The sequence below is a fragment of the Neovison vison genome, chromosome X, assembly GCF_020171115.1.
Source record: "Neovison vison isolate M4711 chromosome X, ASM_NN_V1, whole genome shotgun sequence".
Classification (NCBI taxonomy): domain Eukaryota; kingdom Metazoa; phylum Chordata; class Mammalia; order Carnivora; family Mustelidae; genus Neogale; species Neogale vison.
Window position 1 is genome coordinate 118,503,409 of NC_058105.1, and position 26,727 is coordinate 118,530,135.

The 26,727-nt window shown below is 39.1% G+C and overlaps 1 protein-coding gene across 7 annotated transcripts in view; it reads right to left on the reverse strand.

Moving 5' to 3' along the window:
- REPS2 (RALBP1 associated Eps domain containing 2) overlaps positions 1 to 26,727 on the reverse strand; it is a 229,912-nt gene that overhangs the window by 6,050 nt on the left and 197,135 nt on the right. For all 7 annotated transcript variants that reach the window (XM_044234502.1, XM_044234497.1, XM_044234498.1 and 4 more), the window contains one exon: positions 24,733 to 24,838. In XM_044234502.1, coding sequence (XP_044090437.1) covers positions 24,733 to 24,838 — 106 coding nt within the window. The remainder of the gene's footprint in view (positions 1 to 24,732; positions 24,839 to 26,727) is intronic.

The window sequence follows — 26,727 nt, forward strand, 5'->3', positions numbered from 1 at the left end:
AGCTTTTGGTCCTAGAAGAAACTTATTGGCAGGAAGACGGGGAGACAGTTAAAGACATTCGGAAGTAGAATCAGTTAAGATGGGAACGAACTCTGGGAAGGCTCGATTCTGAGATGCCCAGGAAGAATCAGCTTGCTAACCGTCCAAACAGAATTCAAAAGGCATTTATTCACCCCCTCCTACCCAGCTGTCCAAGAGTCTTTGATTAACTGTCTGCTATGAGCCAGATTCTGCTCTAGGTGTGATGGTACCAGCAAAGAACAAAATCGATCAGACCAATGCCCTCATAGGCTTTATACTCAAATGGCTAGAGAAAGACAATAAAGAACGACATACTTTCAAAAGGAGATAAATAAGATGAGGTAATAGAGGAATCTGGAAGACAGGTAGAGCAGCCAGTCAGGGAAGGCTTCTCAGAGGTGATGCTATCTGAGCAGAGATTAGAATGAATGGAGGGGTGAGCCATATGAAGACATGGGGGAAGGATATTCAGGGAGACAAAATGGCAACTACAAAAGCCCCAAGGGAGGGAACAAGCTTGGTGTGTTTGATACCAGAAAGGCCTGTGTCACCAGAGAAGGAGCCAGGAAGACACTGGTAGGAGCTGAAGTCTGAGAGTTAGGCAAGGACCTTATGGAAACAGTCAGGAATGTGGACGCCATTCACAATACAGGCGGATAGCTTTGTGGGTTTTGAATCAGGGAATGGATGTGGCTTAATTTGGAATTCAAAATGTTTCACTCAGCATAATCTCCTCCAGTCCCATCCATGTTGATGCAAAAGTTGGGTATTCATCCTTTCTGATGGAGGCATAATACTCCATTGTATATATGGGCCACATCTTCTTTATTCATTCGTCTGTTGAAGGACATGTGGGCTCTTTCCACAGTTTGGCAACTGTGGCCATTGCTGCTATTCAATTATCATATGGTTTCACTTGTGGAACATAAGGAATAAAATGGAGGACATTAGGAGAAGTAAAGGAAAAGTGAATTGGGACAAATCGGAGGGGGAGACAAACCATGAGAGACTGCAGACTCTGAGAAACAGACTGAGGGTTTTAGAGGGGTGGGGGTGGAGGGTTGGGTGAGCCCAGTGATGGGTATTAAGGAGGGCATGGATTGCCTGGAGCACTGGGTGTTATACATAAACAGTGAATCTTGGAACACTGCATCAAAACCTAATGATGTATTTTATGGTGACTAACACAATAAAAATTTGTTTTAATTAAAAATGTTCACTCTGGCTACTGTGTAGACAGTGGATTGTAGAGCAGGGCAAGAGTGCAGGCAGGGAGGAGTTTCTGCATGGACCCAGGTGAGAAATGACTTTGATCAGGGTAGCAGCCACAAAGATGGAGAGAACTGGATGAATTCTGGATATATTTTGAATTTAGAATGGACAGGACCTGCTGATGAAGTTGATGTAGAAAATAAAGAAGGAGATTTGGGATCTACACAAGTGGGTGGTCAGTAAGTGGTACTGAAAACAAGAATAGATGAGAAATAGGCATTTCAAAGAAACAGTTGGGAATGAAATGTCTGAGGTGTGTATTAGATACATTAAGAGGAAATGGCGAGTAAGCAGTTATAATTGTATATCCAAAGACCAGAGGTAAGAGAAGTAGAGTTTGAGACAGAAATTGAGGATCACCAGACTATGGGTGATCGTCAAAATGCTGAGACTGTGTATCATCTAGCAAAAGAATACAGACAGAAGTTGCAGGTCAAAGATAGAACTGAACACACAGGGCATACTCAGTCCCAACTAGAACTCCACTAAAACAACAGAAAAAAAAATTTGTTGTTTTTTTTTTAAAGTCACAAACACACAAGAACAAGACAAACACAAGGGAAGGAGTGATACCAATACAATTTGCAAGCAGGAAGGCAAACTGATGACTTAAGTAAATGACTCAGCAAATCCAAGCAAAATAAATGTGGGCATTCTACCAGTTGTTACGCTGCTGCATGGTAGGGTCTGTCCATAAAGTGACCCAAATACTCCTTTGTTCAATGGTCCTGCATCACTTGAGCTAGAACATTTTCCCTCATACAGATCAAGTACAGAAAACTAAACCTAAGCTAAGCTTGGGGACAAAACAAGAACCCACGTGATTTTACAGAGAAGAGTCTCTGGAAGAGTCAAGCCGGCAGCACCAGATACATACGGAAATGGAAGCGGAAGAGGGGAGGAGGATGGCTAGAGTGTGTTTAGCTGAAAGTTTAGCTTCATAAGCAATTAGTTCCCAGCTTCTTCCTGCTACTAGGACAGAACACTGACAAGTTATTCCTTGAAAAGGTAAAACACAGGGCCTCTTGATTAGCAGTACAGAGATACAGTTGAGGATGAGACACTGGACTGGAACTAAGGAGATTAAATATTCTAGATACTGAGATCCACAGCCCTCTCTCTCCACTGAGCCAGGTCTTTCCCTCCATGTAGGAGATAAGAAAAAAAAATCTCTCTGGAAATTCTATCAGATTAAAAAGAAAGCACCAATGATACTGCCTTGAAAGGATCCCCAACTATACAGCCCAACCAGACTGTTGGAGGCCAAAGCTCAAAGCTGACAAGCCCCATAACACGCTATGCCCGCCCAGTGAGCACCTGCATCCTTCTCCTAAACATAAGCATAGGACCATCAGATAGTGAAGGGAAACATCTAATAAGAAATACGTAACAGGAAAATAGAAAAGTTTTCAGGAAGAAGAAAAATACTACCAGTAATAAAAGATATTACAACAAAGAAATGAGAATAGGATACCTTGAAAAAGAGACAATCAGAGAACAAAAAATGAACTCTTGGTTATTAAATAACCGTTTGAAAACTTAAAATTAACTAGGTCTCCAGAAATGGACAAAAAGACAAAAATAAAGAAGGACTGAAAACAGGAGAGAAAATATGAAAACATTAGAGAACCAACAAGCTAAGAGTTTCAATGTCTGAAAAATATCAGCAAGCGAGAACACAGAAAATGGGCAGGGGAGTGTGGGTGGGTGGGTGAGGAAGAAACATGGAGAAAACACAACAATAATAAAAACCAAGAAAACCCTCAGAACTGAAGAATATGGGTTTCCAAATTAAAAGGGCTTACCAAGAGAGAACAGTATATGAAAATTATCTATACCAAAGCAAAGTAAGAGGGGAGAAAAACAATAAAACACAAAACAAAGGAAACAAAAGCGAAAATAAACTTCTGGGACTTCATCAAAATCAAAAGCTTCTGCACAGCAAAGGAAACCATCAACAAAACAAAGAGGCAACCCACGGAATGGGAGAAGATATTTGCAAATGACAGTACAGACAAAAGGTTGATATCCAGGATCTATAATGAACTCCTCAAACTCAACCCACACGAAACAGACAAACACATCAAAAAATGGGCAGAAGATATGAACAGACACTTCTCCAATCAAGAAATACAAATGGCTATCAGACACATGAAAAAATGCTCATCATCATTAGCCCTCAGGGAGATTCAAATTAAAACCACATTGAGATATCACCTTACACCAGTTAGAATGGCCAAAATTAACAAAACAGGAAACAACATGTGTTGGAGAGGATGTGGAGAAAGGGGAACCCTCTTACACTGTTGGTGGGAATGCAAGTTGGTGCAGCCTCTTTGGAGAACAGTGTGGAGATTCCTCAAGAAATTAAAAATAGAGCTTCCCTACGACCCTGCAATTGCACTCCTGGGTATTTACCCCAAAGACACAGATGTCGTGAAAAGAAGGGCCATCTGTACCCCAATGTTTATAGCAGCAATGGCCACGGTCGCCAAACTGTGGAAAGAACTAAGATGCCCTTCAACGGACGAATGGATAAGGAAGATGTGGTCCATATACCCTATGGAGTATTATGCCTCCATCAGAAAGGACGAATACCCAACTTTTGTAGCAACATGGACAGGACTGGAAGAGATTATGCTGAGTGAAAGAAGTCAAGCAGAGAGAGTCAATTATCATATGGTTTCACTTATTTGTGGAGCATAACAAATAGCATGGAGGACAAGGGGCGTTAGAGAGGAGTAGGGAATTTGGGTAAATTGGAAGGGGAGGTGAACCACGAGAGACTATGGACTCTGTAAAACAGTCTGAGGGGTTTGAAGTGGCGGGGGGGTGGGAGGTTGGGGTACCAGGTGGTGGGTATTATAGAGGGCACGGCTTGCATGGAGCACTGGGTGTGGTGAAGAAATAATGAATAATGTTTTTCTGAAAATAAATAAATTGAAAAAAAAACACAAAACAAAAACAAGTTCACCTACAAAGATTCATAAAACAGAATGAAGTTTGACATTTTAAAAAATTATCTATTATATGGTAAGACTGACTTTTTTAGTGCACAGTTCTGTAAATGTCAACACACGTATGCATTTGTATAACCGCCACCACAAAGAGGGGACGTCACAGTTCCTACAACCAAAAAGCTCCCTGGTACAACTCACTGATCTACAAACCTTCACCTTCATGCACACCTCTGGCAACTACCAGTCTGTATCCCAGGACTGTAGTTTTCTCTTTTTAAGACTGTCAAATAAAAGGGATCAAAAAGTATAAAACCTTTCAAACCTGGCTTGCCTCACTCAGTGTAACGTCTTTGAGTTTCATCCAAGTTATGTGTATCACTGCTTTTACTGCTGAGTGCTATTTCATTGTGTGAATGAACCACACTTAACGTATTCATCCTTTGAAGCACATCTGGGCTGTTTCCAGGTTTTGGCCATCACATAAAACTGTTACGAACATTCACGTACGGATTTTTGACTGAACGCAAGGTTTCATTTCACTGATGGATACCCAGGAGTAGGACTACTGGGTCACATGGTCAGTGTATCTATAACTTCCTAAGAAACTGTCAAATGACTTTTCAGAGACGGGTACCATTTTGCAGTCCCATCAGTGCATGAGAGTCCCAGTTGCCAGCACTTGGTGTTGTCATTATTTTCTGTCTTAGCAATTCTAATGCGTGTGTAGTGGTACACGATCACAGTTTTAATTTGCATTTCCCTATGGCTAATGATGCTGAGTATCTTCTCACATGTTTATCTGCCATCCTTATATCCTCTTTGGTGAAGTGTCTGTTCAAGTCCTTCGCCCATTTTTAAGTTGAGTTTTTGGAGTTTTGAGAGTTATTAAGTTTGGAGAGCTCTTTATATAATCTGGATACAAGTCCTTTGTCAAATATGTGAGTTGCAAATATTTTTTCCCATTCTGTAGCTTGTCTCTTAATAATTCTTAATTTAAAAAAATTTTAATTTTGATGAAGTACAATTTAATTTTTCTGTTCTAGGTTATGCTTCTGGCATCATTTCTAACACCAGGTCATGCACATTTTTTCCAATCTTTTCTTCCAAAAGTTTTATACCTTTATGTTTTACGTTTGCATCTATGACCCACTTCAAGTTAATCTTTGTATAAGACTGAGGTTTTGATCAAGGTTCATTTTTTTCTCACATATGGAGGACCCATTCTTAAAAAACAATGGTTGAATGAGTTGATGTTGAATCTTTGTCAAAGATGGGATGGCTATATTCATGCACTCTCCTTCACAACCCGCTAGCCTACTCCACTGATTTATACATCAATCCCTCCCCCCAAGCCCATACTGTTTTGATTACTGAAGCCTGATACTAAAGTGATTCCTCCAACTTGGTTCTTCTTTTCCAAATGTTTTAACTATCCAAGTTCCTTGGCCCTTACACAAAAATTGTAAGATTAGCTGATCTATACCTACAAGGCCTGCTGGCACTGTGAAATTGGCATTGTAGTGAATCTATAGATCACTTGAGAGAAAAATAACATCACTACTATGCTAAGTCTTTCAATGCACGAAAAGCAAATGTGTCTCTCCATTTATTTAGGTCTTGAATTTCTTTTAGCAGCACTTTATAGTTGTTTTCAATATTCACAACCTATGTGTTTGGATGAATTTATACCTAAGTATTTCATCTGGAGGAAGAGGGTAGAAAGATACTGTAATGGCAGTGTTTTTCATATTTCTATTACCAGTTGTTCATTACTTACAGAAAGAATGTGATTGGTTTTTATGTGTTGACCTTATATTCTATAACCTTCACCAACTCAATGAGACAATGAAAATTTAAAAACCAATTTAATTTGCAATAGTGTCATGAAAAATTAGGAATAAATTTAGCAATACACATGTAATACATGTATACTCAGACTAGTAAGAGAAATCTCACAAGATATAAATAATTAGAAAGATGTACTCTACTAGCAGACTGGGAGATGCAACACAGTTGAGATTTTCATCCTCCTTAATATGATCTGTAGATTCAAACAAATCCAATCATAATCCTAGCAGGCTATTTTGTAGCAAACGACACATTGATTCTAAAATTTATGTGAAGCAAAGGCCCAGAATATCCAAAGGAATCTTGAAAAAGAGCATGTTGAAAAATTTATACCACCGGATTTTCTTACTATAAAGTAACAGTAATCAAGATTGTGTGGTACTGGTGTAAGAATCAGCAAATAGATTAATGGAACAGAGTAAGAACCCAGGGGTGCTTGGGTGGCTCAGCCAGTTAAACATCTGACTCTTTGTCTTCGGCTCAGGTCATGATTTTAGGATTGTGAGATTAAGCCCCATGTCCAGTTTCATGCTCATTGTGGAGTATGCTTGATATTCTCTCTCTTCCTCTTCCTCTGCCCCTCCCACCACTGGCGTGTTTGCTCTCTCAAAAAAAAAAAAAAAAAAAGAAAGAAATCTACACTTATATGGTCATTAGACTTTTGACAAGGGGACCAAAGTAATCCAAGGAGGAAAAGAAACTCTTTTCAACAAATGGTGCTAGATTAGGTATTGATGTAAGGAAAAAATAAGCCTTGACTCTAATCTCAAACCATACATAAAACTTAATCTGAGGTGGATCATAGACATTGGTATAGCCATTATGGAAATCACTATGAAAGTTCATCAAAAAATGACAAAATTACCAGGAGTGACATCAGAATCTTGGCTGTATAAGACATCTCTTGTCCATGTCCCCCTGCCAACAACAACGTCCAAAAAAAAAAAAATCTGGCTTTCATTCATGGGCAAAATGCCTTTGGGGGAACTGTGGGATACAGTACCATACATACACCAAGAGATCCAGGAGGAGTCTCACCCAGCCATGTATTGGGTAATAGGCACAGAGACCTCAGTCCCACCTCTGGACCCTGCACTGACCTCTGAACCAGCTCTAAGCCACTATCTGGGAGTCAATGGAAAACACTATTTAAGACAATCACCCATGAATGACAGAGCCTTGGTGGAAATCTAAATTTCCAACAGGGAAGTTCTAGCACAATGCTAGAGGAAAAAAAAGTAGTAGTCTGGATGCACTGGAGGAGATAAGAGGAACTGTAACATTCTACTCACATCACAAAGTAGCACAGTTTAGGGCCAAGAGAGATCTTCTCAGCCCATGATTTCCCCCACAGGGGTAACAAGAGTGTGTGAGTACACACCCAGATTCCCCAGCTGTGTGGGACACTGCCGAGGAGGCTCAATTCTCTCTTGCTCCGTCCAGAGTACTGAATTATGAACTGCATGATGAAAGACAGAAAGCAGCTAGGGGAGCAGCAGATAGGATCCTCAAAAGATATTAAAGGAAACATGGTTCCTACCAAATGTGTTAATAGCACTCATCAAGAAGCCTGCTCTTTGGGGCACCTGGGTGTCTCAGTGGGTTAAGCCTCTGCCTTCGGCTCAGGTCATGGTCTTGGGGTCCTGGGATCGAGCCCCGCATCGGGCTCTCTGCTCAGCAGGGAGCCTGCTTCCCCCTCTCTATCTGCCTGCCTCTCTGCCTGCTTGTGATCTCTGTCTGTCAAGTAACTAAATAAAATCTTTAAAAAAAAAAAAGAAGAAGAAGAAGCCTGCTCGTGAGCTTCTGGAGATCTTCCCACTACCCACAGGGTACTTCCCAGCACACCTCTAGCCTTACTCACTCTCTCTCTCACACACACACCCTGATCCTATACCACACACGTGTTCACACACTTCCTAGGCAGCAAACTTTGGCAGGTGGTTGGTGAGGACATGCAGAAAAAGGCTGTGCTGGCTCAGACTGGTGGGTCACAAAGAGACAACAAAACTGAGCTTTAGTGCCACCTTGGTGAAAACAATAGAGAGGCTGCTAGCACTTAGCCAAGTGTTTTGCAGGATCAGGAGAAGGCGTATAAGCGTAATAATTCCGCCACAAGAGGGAGCAAGAAATGTCAAGCAGGTACATTCATAAAAGGTCTGAGAAAGCCTCAGAATCCCTAGCAGGACTGATGAAACGTACTTGGCTCCTGAAGGCAGTTCATTAAGACTGCAGAAAGTGGCTGCTATTTCAAATATGAAGACAGCAATGCAAAATCTCAAGGAACATGAAAAATTAAGGAAACATGACACCAACAAAATACTGCAGTAATGTCCAGTAAACAACACCAAAGACATGGCGATCTGTGATTTACCTGCTAAAGAATTTAAAATAGCTGTTTTAAGAAAACTCACTGAGCTACAAGAGAACACAAAAAGACAAAATCAAGAAAACCGCATTAACAAACAAAATGAGAAGTCTACCAAAGAGACAGAAGTCATAAGAAAGAACCAAAGAGAAACTCTGGAGCTGAAGAATGAATAAAAAAAAAATTACAGCAAAGAGCAAAACCATCAAAATGGCTCAAACAGAAGAAAGAATCTATGAGACAGAAGACAGAACTTTAAAAGTATACAGTCAGAAGAGAACAACCACGAAAAAGAACCAAAAAGAGTGAAGGAAGGCTATATTATCTATGGGGTAATATTCAAAGAAATAATATGTGATTTTCTGGACTTCTGGAAGTTGAAAAGAGACAGGGGCAGAAAACTTATTTAAATAAATATTGGGGAGGAGTCAAGATGGCAGAGACGTAGCAAGCTGAGGCTACATCAGCTAGCAGGGGATCAGCTAGATAGCTTATCTAAAGATTGCAAACACCTACGAATCCAAGGGCAGATCGAAGAGAAGAACAGCAATTCTAGAAACAGAAAATCGACCACTTTCTGAAAGGTAGGACTGGCGGAGAAATGAATCCAAGGCGACAGGAAGATAGACCGCAGGGGGAGGGGCCGGCTCCCGGCAAGTAGCGGAGCAGCGGAGCACAAAATCAGGACTTTTAAAAGTCTGTTCCGCTGAGGGACATCGCTCCAGAGGCTAAACCGGGGCGAAGCCCACGCGGGGTCAGCGTGGCCTCAGGTCCCGCAGGGTCACAGAAGAATCGGGGGTGTCTAAGTGTCGCAGAGCTTGCAGGTATTAGAACGGGGAAGCCGGCTACAGAGACAGAGCCGAAGAGTGAGCTCCCAGCTCGGGGTTACCTTGAACCAGTCGCAGCCTCGGTGAGCTCAGAGCACGGCCGGAGACCACGGAGACGGGAGTAATTGGGCGCTGTTCTCTGAGGGTGCACTGAGGAGTGGGGGCCCGGGCCCTCGGCTCCTCCTGGCCAGAGACCCAGAGGCCACCATTTTCATTCCCATCCTCCAGAAGTCTATGGAAAGCGCTCAGGGAACAAAAGCTCCCGAAAGCAAACCCAAACGGATTACTCAGCTGGGCCCCTGGTAAGGGTGGTGCAATTCCGCCTGGGGCAAAGACACTTGAGAATCGCTACAACAGGCTCCTCCCCCAGAAGATCAACAAGAAATCCAGCCAGGACGAAGTTCACCAAGGAGTGCAGGGTTCAATACCAAGGAGAGCAGCGGAATTCCAGAGGAGGAGAAAGCAAAGCACGGAACTCATGGCTTTCTTCCCATGATTCTTTAGTCTTGTAGTTAATTTAATTTTTCTTCTTTTTCAATTTTTTTTCTTCTAAATTTTTTTAACTTTTATCCTTTTATTTTTTAACATTTTTAACTAGTTTATCTAATATATATATATTTTCTTTTTTATACTTTTTCTTTATTCGTTTTCTTTTTTTAATTGTTTTTGTTCTTTTTTTTTCTTTCTGAACTTCTCTTTATCCCCTTTCTCCCCCTCACGATTTGGGATCTCTTCTGATTTGGTTAAAGCATATTTTCCTGGGGTCGTTGCCACCCTTTTAGTATTTTACTCGCTCCTTCATAAACTCTTATCTGGACAAAATGACAAGGCGGAAAAATTCACCACAAGAAAAAGAACAAGAGGCAGTACCGAAGGCTAGGGACCTAATCAATACAGACATTGGTAATATGTCAGATCTAGAGCTCAGAATGACGAGTCTCAAGGTTCTAGCCGGGCTCGAAAAAAGCATGGAAGATATTGGAGAAACTCTCTCGGGAGATATAAAAGCCCTTTCTGGAGAAATAAAAGAACTAAAATCTAACCAAGTTGAAATAAAAAAAGCTATTAAGGATGTTCAATCAAAAATGGAGGCTCTCACTGCTAGGATAAATGAGGCAGAAGAATGAATTAGCAATATAGAAGACCAAATGACAGAGAATAAAGAAGCTGAGCAAAAGAGGGACAAACAGCTACTGGACCATGAGGGGAGAATTCGAGAGATAAGTGACACCATAAGACCAAACAACATTAGAATAATTGGGATTCCAGAAGAAGAAGAAAGAGAGAGGGGAGCAGAAGGTATACTGGAGAGAATTACTGGAGAGAATTTCTCCAATATGGCAAAGGGAACAAGCATCAAAATCCAGGAGGTGCAGAGAAACCCCCACAAAATCAATAACAATAGGCCCACACCCCGTCACCTAATAGTAAAATTTACAAGTCTTAGTGACAAAGAGAAAATCCTGAAAGCAGCCCGGGAAAAGAAGTCTGTAACATACAATGGTATAAATATTAGATTGGCAGCAGACTTATCCACAGAGGCCTGGCAGGCCGAAAGAGCTGGCATGATATATTCAGAGCACTAAACGAGAAAAACATGCAGCTAAGAATACTATATCCAGCTAGGCTATCACTGAAAATAGAAGGAGAGATTAAAAGCTTCCAGGACAAACAAAAACTGAAAGAATTTGCAAACACCAAATGGCTCTACAGGAAATATTGAAAGGGGTCCTCTAAGCAAAGAGAGAGCCTAAAAGTAGTAGATTAGAAAGGAACAGAGACAATATACAGTAACAGTCACCTTACAGGCAATACAATGGCACTAAATTCATATCTCTCAATAGTTACCCTGAATGTTAATGGGCTCAATGCCCCAATCAAAAGACACAGGGTATCGGAATGGATAAAAAAAACAAAACCCATCTATATGTTGCCTACAAGAAATTCATTTTAAACCCGAAGACACCTCCAGATTTAAAGTGAGGGGGTGGAAAATAATTTACCATGCTAATGGACATCAGAAGAAAATAGGAGTGGCAATCCTTATATCAGATCAATTAGATTTTAAGCCAAAGACTATAATAAGAGATGAGGAAGGACACTATATCATACTCAAAGGATCTTTCCAACAAGAAGATCTAACAATTTTAAATATCTATGCCCCCAACGTGGGAGCAGCCAACTATATAAACCAATTAATAACGAAAATCAAAGAAACACATCAACAATAATACAATAATAGTAGGGGACTTTAACACTCCCCTCACTGAAATGGACAGATCATCCAAGCAAAAGATCAAGAAGGAAATAAAGGCCTTAAATGACACACTGGACCAGATGGACATCACAGATATATGCAGAACATTTCACCCCAAAGCAACAGAATACACATTCTTCTCTAGTGCACAAGGAACATTCTCCAGAATAGATCACAACCTTGGTCCTAAATCAGGTCTCAACTGGTATCAAAAGATCGGGATCATTCCCTGCATATTTTCAGACCACAATGCTCTAAAGCTAGAACTCAATCACAAGAGGAAATTTGGAAAGAACCCAAATACATGAAGACTAAACAGCATCCTTCTAAAGAATGAATGGGTCAACCAGGAAATTAAAGAGGAACTGAAAAAATTCATGGAACCAAATGATAATGAAAACACAACGGTTCAAAATCTGTGGGACACAACAAAGGCAGTCCTGAGAGGAAAATATATAGCGGTACAAGCCTTTCTCAAGAAAGAAGAAAGGTCTCAGGTACATAACCTAACCCTACACCTAAAGGAGCTGGAGAAAGAACAAGAAAGAAACCCTAAACCCAGCAGGAGAAGAGAAATCATAAAGATCAGAGCAGAAATCAATGAAATAGAAACCAAAAAAAAAAAACAAAACAATAGAACAAATCAACAAAACTAGGTGCTGGTTCTTTGAAAGAATTAATAAGATTGATAAACCCCTGTCCAGACTTATCAAAAAGAAAAGAGAAAGGACCCAAATAAATAAAATCATGAATGAAAGAGGAGAGATCACAACTAACACCAAAGAAATACAGACAATTATAAGAACATACTATGAGCAACACTACGCCAACAAATTTGACAATCTGGAAGAAATGGATGCATTCCTAGAGACATATAAACTACCACAACTGAACCAGGAAGAAATAGAAAGCCTGAACAGACCCAAAACCAGTAAGGAGATTGAAACAGTCATCAAAAATCTCCAAACAAACAAAAGCCCAGGGCCAGACGGCTTCCCGGGGGAATTCTACCAAACATTTAAAGAAGAACTAATTCCTATTCTCCTAAAACTGTTCCAAAAAAGAGAAATGGAAGGAAAACTTCCAAACTCATTTTATGAGGCCAGCATCACCTTGATCCCAAAACCAGACAAGGATCCCATCAAAAAAGAGTACAGACCAATATCCTTGATGAACACAGATGCAACAATTCTCACCAAAATACTAGCCAATAGTATTCAACAGTACATTAAAAGGATCATTCACCACGACCACATGGGATTTACTCCAGGGCTGCAAGGTTGGTTCAAAATCTGCAAATCAATCAATGTGATACAACACATTAATAAAAGAAAGAACAAGAACCATATGATACTCTCAATAGATGCTGAAAAAGCATTTGACAAAGTACAGCATCCCTTCCTGATCAAAACTCATCAAAGTATAGAGATAAAGGGCACATACCTCAATATCATCAAAGCCATCTATGAAAAACCCACCGCAAATATCATTCTCAATGGAGAAAAACTGAAAGCTTTTCCGCTAAGGTCAGGAACACGGCAGGGATGTCCATTATCACCACTGCTCTTCAACATAGTACTAGAAGTCCTAGCCTCAGCAATCAGACAACAAAAGGAAATTAAAGGCATCCAAATCGGCAAAGAAGAAGTCAAACTATCATGCTTCACAGATGATATGATACTATACGTGGAAAACCCAAAAGACTCCACTCCAAAACTGCTAGAACTTGTACAGGAATTCAGTAAAGTGTCAGGATATAAAATCAATGCACAGAAATCAGTTGCATTTCTCTACACCAACAACAAGACAGAAGAAAGAGTCAGAAGGAGTCAACCCCATATACAATTGCACCCCAAACCATAAGATACCTAGGAATAAACCTAGCCAAAGAGGCAAAGAATCTATATTCAGAAAACTATAAAGTACTCATGAAAGAAATTGAGGAAGACACAAAGAAATGGAAAAATGTTCCATTCTCCTGGATTGGAAGAATAAATATTGTGAAAATGTTTATGCTACCTAAAGCAATCTACACATTTAATGCAATTCCTATCAAAGTACCATCCATCTTTTTCAAAGAAATGGAATAATCCAAATATTATATGGAACCAGAAAAGACCTTGAATAGCCAAAGGAATATTGAAAAAGAAAGCCAAAGTTGTGTCATCACAATTCCGGACTTCAAGCTCTATTACAAAGCTGTCATCATCAAGACAGCATGGTACTGGCACAAAAACAGACACATAGATCAATGGAACAGAATAGAGAGCCCAGAAATAGACCCTCAACTCTATGGTCAACTAATCTTTGACAATGCAGGAAAGAATGTCCAATGGAAAAAAGACAGCCTCTTCAATAAATGGTGCTGGGGAAATTGGACAGCCACATGCAGAAAAATGAAATTGGACCATTTCCTTACACCACACACAAAAATAGACTCAAAATGGATGAAGGACCTCAATGTGAGAAAGGAATCCATCAAAATCCTTGAGGAGAACACAGGCAGCAACCTCTTTGACCTCAGCCGCAGCAACATCTTCCTAGAAACATCACCAAAGGCAAGGGAAGCAAGGGCAAAAATGAACTATTGGGATTTCATCAAGATCAAAAGCTTTTGCACAGCAAAGGAAACAGCTAACAAAATCAAAAGACAACTGACAGAATGGGAGAAGATATTTGCAAACGACATATCAGATAAAGGGCTAGTGTCCAAAATCTATAAAAAACTTAGCAAACTCAACACCCAAAGAACCAATAATCCAATCAAGAAATGGGCAGAAGACATGAACAGACATTTCTGCAAAGAAGACATCCAGATGGCCAACAGACACATGAAAAAGTGCTCCATATCACTCGGCATCAGGGAAATACAAATCAAAACCACGATGAGATATCACCTCACACCAGTCAGAATGGCTAAAATCAACAAGTCAGGAAATGACAGATGCTGGCGAGGATGCGGAGAAAGGGGAACCCTCCTACACTGTTGGTGGGAATGCAAGCTGGTGCAACCACTCTGGAAAACAGCATGGAGGTTCCTCAAAATGTTGAAAATAGAACTACCCTATGACCCAGCAATTGCACTACTGGGTATTTACCCTAAAGATACAAACGTAGTGATCCAAAGGGGCACGTGAACCCGAATGTTTATAGCAGCAATGTCCACAATAGCCAAACTATGGAAAGAACCTAGATGTCCATCAACAGATGAATGGATAAAGAAGATGTGGTATATATACACAACAGAATACTATGCAGCCATCAAAAGAAATGAAATCTTGCCATTTGCGACGACGTGGATGGAACTAGAGGGCATCATGCTTAGCGAAATGAGTCAAGTGGAGAAAGACAACTATCATATGATCTCCCTGATATGAGGAAGTGGAGATGCAACATGGGGGGTTAAGGGGGTAGGAGAAGAATAAATGAAACAAGTTGGTATTGGGAGGGAGACAAACCATAAGTGACTCTTAATCTCACAACACAAACTGAGGGTTGCTGGGGGGAGGAGGTTGGGAGAAGGGGGGTGGGGTTATGGACATTGGGGAGGGTATGTGCTATGGTGAGTGCTGTGAAGTGTGTAAACCTGGCGATTCACTGACCTGTACCCCTGGGGATAAAAATATATTATATGTTTATAAAAAATAAAAAATTTAAATAAATATTGGCTGAGAACTTCCCAAAACTGGGGAGAGATATAGATCCAAGTTCATAAAGCTCATAAGGATCACCAAAGTCAGAGACCCTCTTCAAGATTCATTATAGTAAAACTGCCAAAAATCAAAGACAGATCATCTTAAAAGCATCAAGAGAAAAGAAGTCTGTAACTTACAAATGAACCCCTAAAGGTCTCTCAGCAGATTTCTCAGCAAGCACCTAGAGACAGGCCAGGATAGAGTGGGATAATATATTCAAAGTGCTAAAAGAAAAAAAAAAGTGCCAACCAAGAACACACTATTTGGCAAAGTAATCCTTCAGAAATGAAGAAGGATTAAACACTTTCCCAGAAAAACACAAGCTGAGTGGGTTCATTAACATTAGACCAGCCTTGCCAAGAAAGGCAGAAAGGAGTTCTTTAAGCTGAAATGAAATAATGTTAATCAGCAACTTGAAAAAATAAAAAAAATACAACATATTGGTAAATATAATTATATAGTAAGATTCAGAATACTCTAATACTCTAATACTTTAATATGTTGGGGTGTTAATCACTTAACTCTTTTACAAGGTAAAAGGACAAGAGCATTAAAAATACCTATAGCTATCTGCAAATCAATCAATGTGATACATCACACATTATCAAGAGGAAGGATAAAAACCCTATGAATATCTCAAAAGATGCAAAAACCACATCTGACAAAGTACAACATTTATTCATAATAAAGACTCTCAACAAAGTGGGTTTAGAGATAATATACCTCAACATAATAAAGGCCATCTAATGAAAAACCCACAGCTAACATCATACTGAATGGTGAAAAACCAAAAGCATTACCTCTAAGATCAGGAATAAGATGAGGATGTCTACTCTTCTCTCACTACTTTTATTCAATGTAGTACTGGAAATCCTAGTGGCAGCAATCAGACAAGAAAAAGAAATAAAAGGCATCTAAACCAGTAAAAATAAAGTAAAACTACCACTATTTGCAGATGAGGGCACTAGACACAGAAGACCCTAAAGACAGCACCAACAAAACATCAGAATAAGTGAATTCAGTGAAGTTCCAGAATATAAACTTAATATACAGAAACCTCTTCCATTTCTAAATACTATTAATGAAGTAGCAGAAAGAATAATTAAGAAAACAATCCCATTGTCATTTGCATCAGAAAGAATACGTAAGAATAAAATTAACCAAGGAGGTGAAAGACCTATATGCTAAACACCATAAGACACTGATGAAAGAAACTGAAGATGACAAAAACAAATGGAAAAATATTCCATGCTCATGGATTGGGGGAACAAACATTGTTAAAATGTCCATACTACCCAAAGCAATCTACAGATTCAAGGCAATCACTATCAAAATACCAACAGGATTTTTCATAGAACTAGAACAAATAATCCTAAATTTCACATGGAACCACAAAAGACCTCAAATAGCCAAAGCAAAGTTGGGAAAGAAGAACAAAGCTGGAGGTATCACAATCCCAAATTTCAAGATATACTACAAAACTGTAGTAATCAAAACAGTATGGTACTGGCACAAAAAGAGACACATAAATCAACAGAACAGAAGAGAGCCTAGAAATAAACCCACAGTTATAAGGTTAATTAATGGGGTGCCTGGGTGGCTCAGTGGGTTTAAGCCTCTGCCTTCAGCTTAGGTCATGATCCCATGGTCCTGGGATCGAGCCCCACATCGGGCTCTCTGCTCAGCAGGGAGCCTGCTTCCTCTTCTTTCTCTCTGCCTGCCTCTCTGCCTACTTGTGATCTCTGTCAATTAAATAAATAGAATATTTTTTAAAAATATGGTTAATTAATTTATGACAAAGGAGGCAAGAATATCCAATGGGAAAAAGATAGTCTCTTCAATAAATGGTGTTGGGAAAATTGGACAGCTACATGCCAAAGAATGAAATTGGACTACTTTCTTACACTATACACAAAAAAATATTCAAAGTGGATTAAGACTAAATGTGAGACCTGAAACCATAAAACTTCTAAAAGAAAACAGTAATCTCTTAGATACTAGCCTTAGCAACATTTATGGATATGTCTCCTCAGGAAAGAGAAAAAATACAAAAATAAACTAAAAGGACTATACCAAAATAAAAAGCTTTTGCACAGCAAAGAAAACCATCAACAAAAAGGCAACCTACTCAATAAGGGAAGATATTCACAAATGATTTATCTGATGAGGGATTAATATTCACAATATATAAAGAACTTATACAACTCAACACCAAAACAAAACAAAACCCAATCAATTAAAAAATGGGCAGAGAACCCTAAATAGGCATTTCAAGTTTCATTATAATAATGAAGACATACAAAGAAGACATACAAATGATCACCAGACACAAGAAAAGATGTTCAACATCACTAGTTATTGGAGTCAAAACCACAATGAGATATCACCTCACACCTGTCAAAACAGTTATTATCAAAAAGATAAGAAATAACAAGTGCTAGTGAGGATATGAAGAAAAGGAACCCTCACGTACTGTTAGTGGGAATGTAAACTGGTGCAGCCACTATAGAAAACAGTATAAAGTTTCCTCAAAAAAAGGAAAAAATAGAACCACCATATGATCCAGTAATTTTAATACTCAGTGTTTATCCAAAGAAAATTTAAAAACACTAATTTGTAAAGATTTAGGCACCCCTATGTTTACTGCAGCATTATTTAAAACAGCCAAGATACAGAAGCAACCCATACAGAAGCAACCCAAGTTTCTATCAACAGATGAAAGGGTAAAAAAATGTGATACACACACACGCCCACACAAATAGGAATATTACTCAGCCATAAAAAAGAATGAAATCCTACCATTTGCAACAACATGGATGGACCTAGAAGGTACAATGCTAAGTGAAATATGTTGATAGAGAATGACAAATACCATATGATTTCACTTATACATGATATTTGAAAAATAAAACAAATGAACAAACAAAAAAACCAGACAAAGAACAAACTGGCGGATGCCAGAGAAGAGTTCAGTGGAAGGATGGGCAAAAAAGATGAAGTGGATTAAGAGGTACAAAATTCCAGTTATAAAATAAGTAATGGAGATGAAAAGCACAGCATACGGAATATAGTAGATAATATTATAATAACACCGTATGGTGACAGGTGGTGACTACACTTGTGTTAGTGAGCACTGAGTAATCCATAGAATCGCAGGATCACTATTTTATATACCTGAAACTAATATTAACATTGTATGTCAATTACACTTCAATAAAAAATAAATAAATAAAAAGCAAATCAGTACCAGATAGGAAAGCAGAGTGCTGGAGACTTGGTATTATGCCCCAGATAGGAAAGCAGAGTGCTGGAGACTTGGTATTATGACCCCTCTGCTCTGTCACATGGTAGCTAAGTGACCATGGGCCAGTCACACAGATTTCAAGGGCCTTGCTATGCCCGTCTGTTGAAGGAGGGTTTCTAAGTTCCCTTAAAGCTCTGAAATTTTATGACTTAGAATCCTAAAAACCAAGAATATAAAACATTAATAGGCACAACACTGGAGCGGCTAGCATCCAGATAATACCTTGAGGGAAAAAAGTGAGATAATAACTTTTAAAGGATTATTAAATTGTATTAAAGGAATTAATAAAATTAAGGCAATAAAATTATTTTACAAAAGCAGCTACAGCTACAATAATTTGCTAATGGATACACAATATAAAAAGGTAAAATGTGACATCAAAAACAAAAATGGGGGGAGTAAAAGGGTAGGGTTATTATATGCAATCAAAGTTAAGTTATCAGCATAAAACAGACAGTTATAGCTATGTTTTATATAAACCTCACAGTAACCACAAAGCAAAAACCTACAGTAAATTCACAAAAAGGCAAAAAAGATAAAGAGAAGACAATCAAAGCGTACTACTACACAAAACTGGTTCACAAAAGAAGGCAGTGAGTGAGGAAGAAAGGAACAAAGGAACTACAAAACAGCCAGAAAACAGTAAGATGGCATTAGCTAAGTCCTCACCTATCAATAATTACTTTAAATGTAATGAATTATATTCTCCAACCAAAATGGCATAAAGTGTCTAAAAACAAGACACAACTATATGTTGTCTACAAGAGGCTCACTTCAGCTTCAGGGTCACACACATGGCTCAAAGTGAAGGGATAAAAAAGGGTAATTCATGCAAATGAAAACCAAGAGAGCAGGGTAGCTATATTTAACTCAGAAAAAATAGACATTCAGCCAGAAACTGTAACAAGAGGCAAAGAAGGTCATTATATAGTGTTAAAATAGTTAATCCATCAAGAAAATATAACAGCTGTAAATATGTATGTAACCAACATCAGAGCACCAAAATACATTAAGCAAATAACAGATCTGAAGGGAGAAATCAATGAATATATCATCCAGACAGAAAATCAATAAGGAAATGTTGAACTTGCGCTATACTTTAGACCAAATGGACCTAAGAGACAGAAAGAACATTCCATCCAACAGCAGCAGAATATATATTTTTGAATACATATGGAACACTCTCCAGGATATATCACAATAGGTCACAAAACAAGCCCTAAGAAACTTTAAAAGATTGAAATCATACCAAATCATCTTTTCCAAACACAGTGTTATGAAAGTAGAAATCAACTAATACAAAGAAAGCTGAAAAATTCACAAATACGTAGAAATTAACACACTCCTGAACAACCAATAGGTCAAAGAAGAAATTAAAAACTATCTTGAAACAAATGAAAATGGAAACACAACATACCAAAACAAATGACCAACAGGTATGTAAAAAGATGCCCAATCTCCAAGGAAATGTAATCACCAAGGAAATGTAAATCAAAACAACAATAAGGGGCACCGGCGGGAGAGCATGGAACTCTTGATCTCAGGGCTGTGAGTTTAAGCCCCACATTGGGTGTGACGCCTACTTAAAAAAAAAAAAAAAACTACAATGCAGTATCACTTCACCCCTGGCTATTATCAAAAAGGTAAGAGATAAGTGTGCCAAAAATGTGGAGAAAAGGGAATCCCTGTGCCCTGTTGGTAGGGAGGTAAGTTGGTGCAGCCACCATGGAAAATAACATGGAGAAAAAAAAACTACCAAATGATCTACCAATCCCACTTCTGGGTATCCAAATGAAATAAAAATCAGCATCTCAAAGAAATATCTGCACTCCCACGTTCACTGCAGCATTATTTACAACAGCCAAGCCAAGGCAACATTAGTATCTGTCTACAGATGAATGAATAAAGATGGAGTACATACATACAATGGTGTACTATTCAGCCATAAGGAAGAAGGAAATCAGAAATCCTATCATTTGTGACATGGATAGACCTTGTGGGAACTATGCCAAGGGAAACAAGTCAGACAAAGAAAGGCAAATACTGAGTGATATCACCTGTGTGTGGAAGTAAAAAAGCCAAATTCACAGAAACAGAAAGTAAAATGGAAGTTGCCGGGGGCTGGAGGGGAAATGGAGAGATATTAACCAAGGCTGCAAAGTTCCAGTTATAAGATGATTAACTTCTAGGGATCTAACGTACAACACGGTGACTACAGTTGGCAATACTGTATGACATACTTGAAAGTTGCCAAGAGAGTAAATCTTAAATGTTCTCACTACATAAAAGAATTGGTAATTATGTGAGGTAACAAAGGTATTAACAATACTTTGACAATCATATTGCAATATGTAAATGTATCAAATTAATATGTTGTATAACTATACACAGTGTTATATGTCAATTATATTTCAATAACACTGAAAAAATACAACTACCAAATATGATCCAGCTTCTGGGTATATCTCCAAAGGAATTAAAATCAGTATGTTGAAGAGATATCTGTACTCTCATGTACACTGTAGCATTATTCACAATAGCCAAGATATGGAAGGAACCTAAATGTCCACCAATGGACAAATTGATAAAGAAAATGTATATACATACAATGGAATATTATTCAGCCTTTAAAAAGAAAGAAATTCAGCCATTTGCAACAACATAGATAAAACTTGGAGGACATTAATAAGCCAGACACAGAAGGACAAATGCTAAGCAACACCACTCATATGAGGAATCTACAACAGTCAAACTCATAGAAGGAGAGTACAGAATGGTGATTGTCAGGGGCTGGGGGAAATGCGGAAGTACTATTCAAACAGTACAAAGTTTCAGTTATACAGAATGAGTAAGGCCTAGAGATCTACTGTACCTCATAGTTCCAATTAATTTTACTATAGTGTATAATTAAAAAGTTGCCAAGAGAGTAGATCTTATGTTAAGTGTTCTTGTCACATACACAAAAGAATAATAATGAAATGATAATAATAAGAATAGGAATAAGAATAAGAATAAATAAAGAGAGGAAAGGAAACTTTTAGATGTGAATACTTTTATGGCATAACTTGTGATGGGTCCACAGATATATAATTACCTTCCAACCGTATGTATCACACTGCATACATTAAATATGCATCAGCTTTTGTGTGTCAGTTATACCTCAATGAAGTGGTTTAAAAAAGCAATTTAAGACCTAAATTCAAAAGCTAAAACAATAATACCTTTAAAAGAAAACATAGGAGACTATCTTCATAATTTAGATGTAGGCAGTTTCCTTATACAGGAAGAAAATAGGAACCATAAGAGAAAAAAAATCCAATAAATTAGACTTTACAAAAATTTTAAAAAGTCTGTTCTTGAAAAGATATAGTTACGAAAATAAAAGACTGGAAGAAAACGTTTATAAAACAGATCTCTGACAAAGGACTAGTAACCAAGATAATATAAAAAAGATCTACTTACAATGCCACCAAAAAAGACTAAAAAAATTTTTTAAATGGCCAGATATTCTGAATAGACACTTCATAAAATAAAATATATGAAAGGAAAATAATTGTAATAAAAATGCTGACCAAAATTAAGCATCAAGGAGATGCAAAATAAAAACTAAATTACCACAGGATCAACTAAAATTATAAAAGACCACCACCAAATGGAGGCAAGGATGTGGAACTACAGGAACTCTCAGTCTAGTGGGAGGAGTACAAAATGCTAAAACCACTTTGGGAAAAGCTCTAGCAATTTCCTTCCTTTTTTTTTTAAGATTTTATTTATTTATTTGATGGGCGTGGGGGGAAGAGAGAGAGAGAGAGCACATGCACAAGTCAGGGGCGCAGCAGAGGGAGAAGGAAAAGCAGGCTCTCCATTGAGCTCGATCCCAGGACTCTGGGGATCATGGCCTGAGCCAAAGGCAGTCGCTTGATCAAATGAGCCACCCAAGCACCCCAAGCTCTAGCAGTTTCTAACAAAACTAATCACATATGTTCACCACATTACCTACTAATCCGAACCTTGGGTACTTCCCCAAGAGAAATGAGGACGTATTTCCACATGAAGACTTATTCAAAAACGTGGTTTTCTTCAAAATAGACAAAAACTGGCAACAGCTCCAGTGTGTATTAATGTGTATTAATAGAAGTGTGTATGAATAGAAGAACTGATCATGAAATTGCGACATACTCACCCAATGGAATACTATCGAGCGGATTACTGACACATGCTGTATCAATGAATTTCAAAAATGTAATACTAAGTGAAATAAGCTTTACATAAAAGTTTATGTTACAGAACACCATTTATAGAGAGTTACAGAATAAATAAAACTATGGCATAACAAAGTAAGAACAGTGGTTGCCTCCGTGCACGTTGGGGCAGGAACTGGCAAGGAAGGAGCAGGAGGCAGCCTCGGAGGGTGGTGGTAGTGTTCTATATCTCAATAGTAGGGGTTTGGGTTCCATGAGTACATGCATTTGTAAAAACTTAGCAAATGGCACACTTAAGATCTGTACATTCACTATATGTAAAACATAACATCATCAGAAAAATCTGTACATATACTGAACACTAGTTAATGATCTACACGTTGCAACATTTAGGGGATGCATACAGATGTCTGCAATTTACTGAAAAACATGTTAAAAATAAGGTAGACTGATGAACAGAGGAGTAGATATGTGATAAAACAAGCATAGTAAAATGTTAAAAGAGGTGGCTATAAAAGCATTTACTGTAGGATTCTTTCACCTTTCTTGTATGCTTGAAAATGTTCCTAATAAAGTATCAGGGCAAAGGCGGAATAATAAAAGAGAAACTGAAGAAGGAAGAAATAGCACTGAATGCTAAGGGAGAGGCACCAGGAAGGAAGGGAAGGAGGGGGAGAGGGAGGTATTAAAAGGAATATGAAAAAAAACAGTAGTCCAAATCCAGTGAGAAAGGCCATATCAGAGGAGGCAATGGCCAATTGTGTAGAATTCTCCCGAAAAGTCAAGTAACACCAAAATAGGCCCGTTGGATTTGGTTGCAGGAGGGGTGTGAATGGAGGAGAGCAAAGCCACACTGAAGTGGAGAGAGAGAAAGCTGTTGGTGAGGAAAGACAGTAAATGAAAACAACTCCTAAGCAACCTAGCCGTGAAAGAGAAAAGAGAGAGGGGGCTGCAGTTGAAGAAGGATGTGATGTCAAGATCACGGACAGTACTAGAGCACGTTTATGTGGATGGGAATGATGCAGGAGAGAATCAGTGGATGCGGTAGGTAGAACTGTGTCCTCCAATATGATACACTTAAGTCCTAACCCTCAGCACCTGTAAATATGACCTCATAGAGAAACAGGACCTTTGTGGAAGTAATTAAAATGAGGTTACACTAAATTTGGGGGGGCCTCGATTCAATGACTGGTGTCCCTATAAGAAGAGGACACAATAAGAAAAGGAATTTGGACACAGACACAGAGAGACCCAAAGAGAATACCATGTGACAGTGGAGACAGATATAGGAATGAGACATGGGGAAGCCGAGGAACGTCTGGGATGGCCAACCACTACCAGAAGCTGGGAAGAGGAAAAGAAGGATTCTCCCCGAGAGCCTTCAGAGAGCTCATGGCTCTGCTGACACCTCGATTTTGGACTTCTAGTCTCCGGAGTTGGGAGAAGTGATTTCTGGTACTTTTAGCCACCAAGGTTGTAGTACTTCGTTATGGCAGTCCTGGAAAACTAACACAGGGGAGAGGAATGGGGACGAGGAAGAGGTGGTAAGGAGAGGGGTGATGTTCTTGCGAAGGTGACACGGAACCATTTGCCTGCAGGAGGGGGTGGGCCTTTGACAGAATCAGGGCTACCCTGTTCCACCTAAGTAAGTAGCCCATCATTCAGAGAGGACCTAAACAATCAGAGGCTTGTCCGGAAGCTTTCGGCAATGAAGAACGCTTCAGACAGCCTTTGTGACAGACTCTCTGTCCTAATCACGGATACACAATATGCAGGCGCACATTCAAGTGACTAGTCTTCCCCTAAACATACAAGAACCAACCCATGAAACTGAAGCGCAGCAACTCTCTGCCTTCCAAAAGAGGTTTGCCAACAAAGACGCCAGTCTTACCAATAGGAATGGAACCAGGTGCTCAGCCAATGGTCCAAACAAAACCACCAGAAGAAAAGCCTGGTAATCCAATTTCGGAAAGCTCCTTACCTTGAGCTGCTGCTGGAGTTCACTGTTCAGCCGGGCCAGCACTGCATTCGCCTCTTTATTTTTGCGGATAGCAGTCTGAATCGCCTTCTTCTGTTTGGAAGACTGTCTATAAAAAAGTACAAACAGTTCACCGAAATAGAACTCAAGGGTCCAGACCCTTGCGGGTCAAAACACCCTGACTCGTGAGAAGTGCTCAATGAGGGACTAATACCACAGGCTCCAAAAAGAAAATCGTATATTCACAGGCAGGCGGGCAGGCACCAAACGAAACACATTTGTCGGGATGAATTATTTACACCTGAAGTAGTTCCCATTTTATAACTTGAAAGAAAAGCTGTGAATTGGACCTTTTCAAACTTCGCATTCCATTTATTCCAAGACATTTTAATAAGTATTTCTTCCTGACAAACCACATTAACTAGAATGCCCTTTTCATGTAAGCCTTAATGGCATTTAAAAGACCTGCAGGTGGCCCCTGTGGACAAGTCTGAAGGAAATGAATAGAAGAACATTCTCGTTAGGAAAAATCCTACAAAACTTGGCCGTCCTATGTAACTCTCCTTCATTTCTTTATTATTAGGCATGACTGCTTGAGTGTGTGTGTGTGTGTGTGTGTGTGTGTGTGTGTACACGCTCATGCACGTGCATACACCAGCATACATCTATGGCACTTGAGAAAATGTTTTAATAACATTATTCCCAAATTAAGTCAATAGTAAATTCACAGAACACGTCTAACTAGGGTGACCGTCTGCTCCACTTTGCCCATTACAGTCTCTGCTTACACGGCATGACTGGCCCGAATCATTCTTAGAACCCTCTTTCTCCCCCAAAGCTGTCTACAGTTGGGATGATAAATCAACATGACGGTATAAACTACAGTCTCATACCCCACAGCAAAAAAGACTGAATTCTCAGAGCAAAAGGGCAATTTAAGTTCCCCTAGGAAAACAGACATATGTGCAATCAGTGAGGGGTAGCTTCTACGCCAGGGCAACTTAACCAGAATGTCCAGTGACCATTGCGGAGATCTGATTAATATTCACTGAGTATATACACTATGCTACCCACTCTCCTAATCTGCAGAAGGCATACTCCCTTCCAAAGAAGTTGAAAGATTAATTTCTTCATCCATAAAGAAGCAGGGAATAGGCTTTAAAATCTACTTTTAGGGGCGCCTGGGTGGCTCAGTGGGTTAAGCCTCTGCCTTCGGCTCAGGTCATGATCTCAGGGTCCTGAGATCGAGCCCCGCATCGGGCTCTCTGCTCAGCAGGAAGCCTGCTTCCCTCCTCTCTCTCTGCCTGCCTCTCTGCCTACTTGTGATCTTTCTCTGTCAAATAAATAAATAAAATCTTTAAAAAAAATCTACTTTTAGAAAGATAAGGACAGGATTTCCAATCTCAGGACAATGTGAAGTAGACATACTTCTCTCTACCCCACCAAGTAAAGTTAAAATCCTGGACATAATACATAAGACAAACATAACATTACTCTAAAAAGTGGAGTGAGGAAGGCAAACCAGCCAGGGAACTCAGTACCCAGAGAAACAGATAGCAGTGAATTCTCTGGGTTTTCTTTTTTGCTTCATATGTCCCAGACTGGACGGTGGAAAAGTCAGCAATCCATAAACATCAATAAGGGCAGACAATAAAAAGTCTCCCCTCAGCTAAATCCTGCTCTCTCTAGCCAAATGACTTCGAAAAGGGCAGCCTAGAAAGACATAAATTAGACACAATATCCCTCCGGGACACAGAGGCAAAAAATTTAACAAAATATTAGCAAATATAATTTAGCAATGTATTAAAAACTTATACACCATGACCAAGAGAGCTTTATTCCAGAGATGCAAGGCTGATTCAATAATCAAAAGTCAATCAGTATAATCTACCATCCTAACAGGTAAAAGAAAAAAAAAATCACACAACTATATCAACTGATATAGAAAAATCACCTGATGAAACTCAATACCCATTCACGATAAAAAAAAAATTCTCA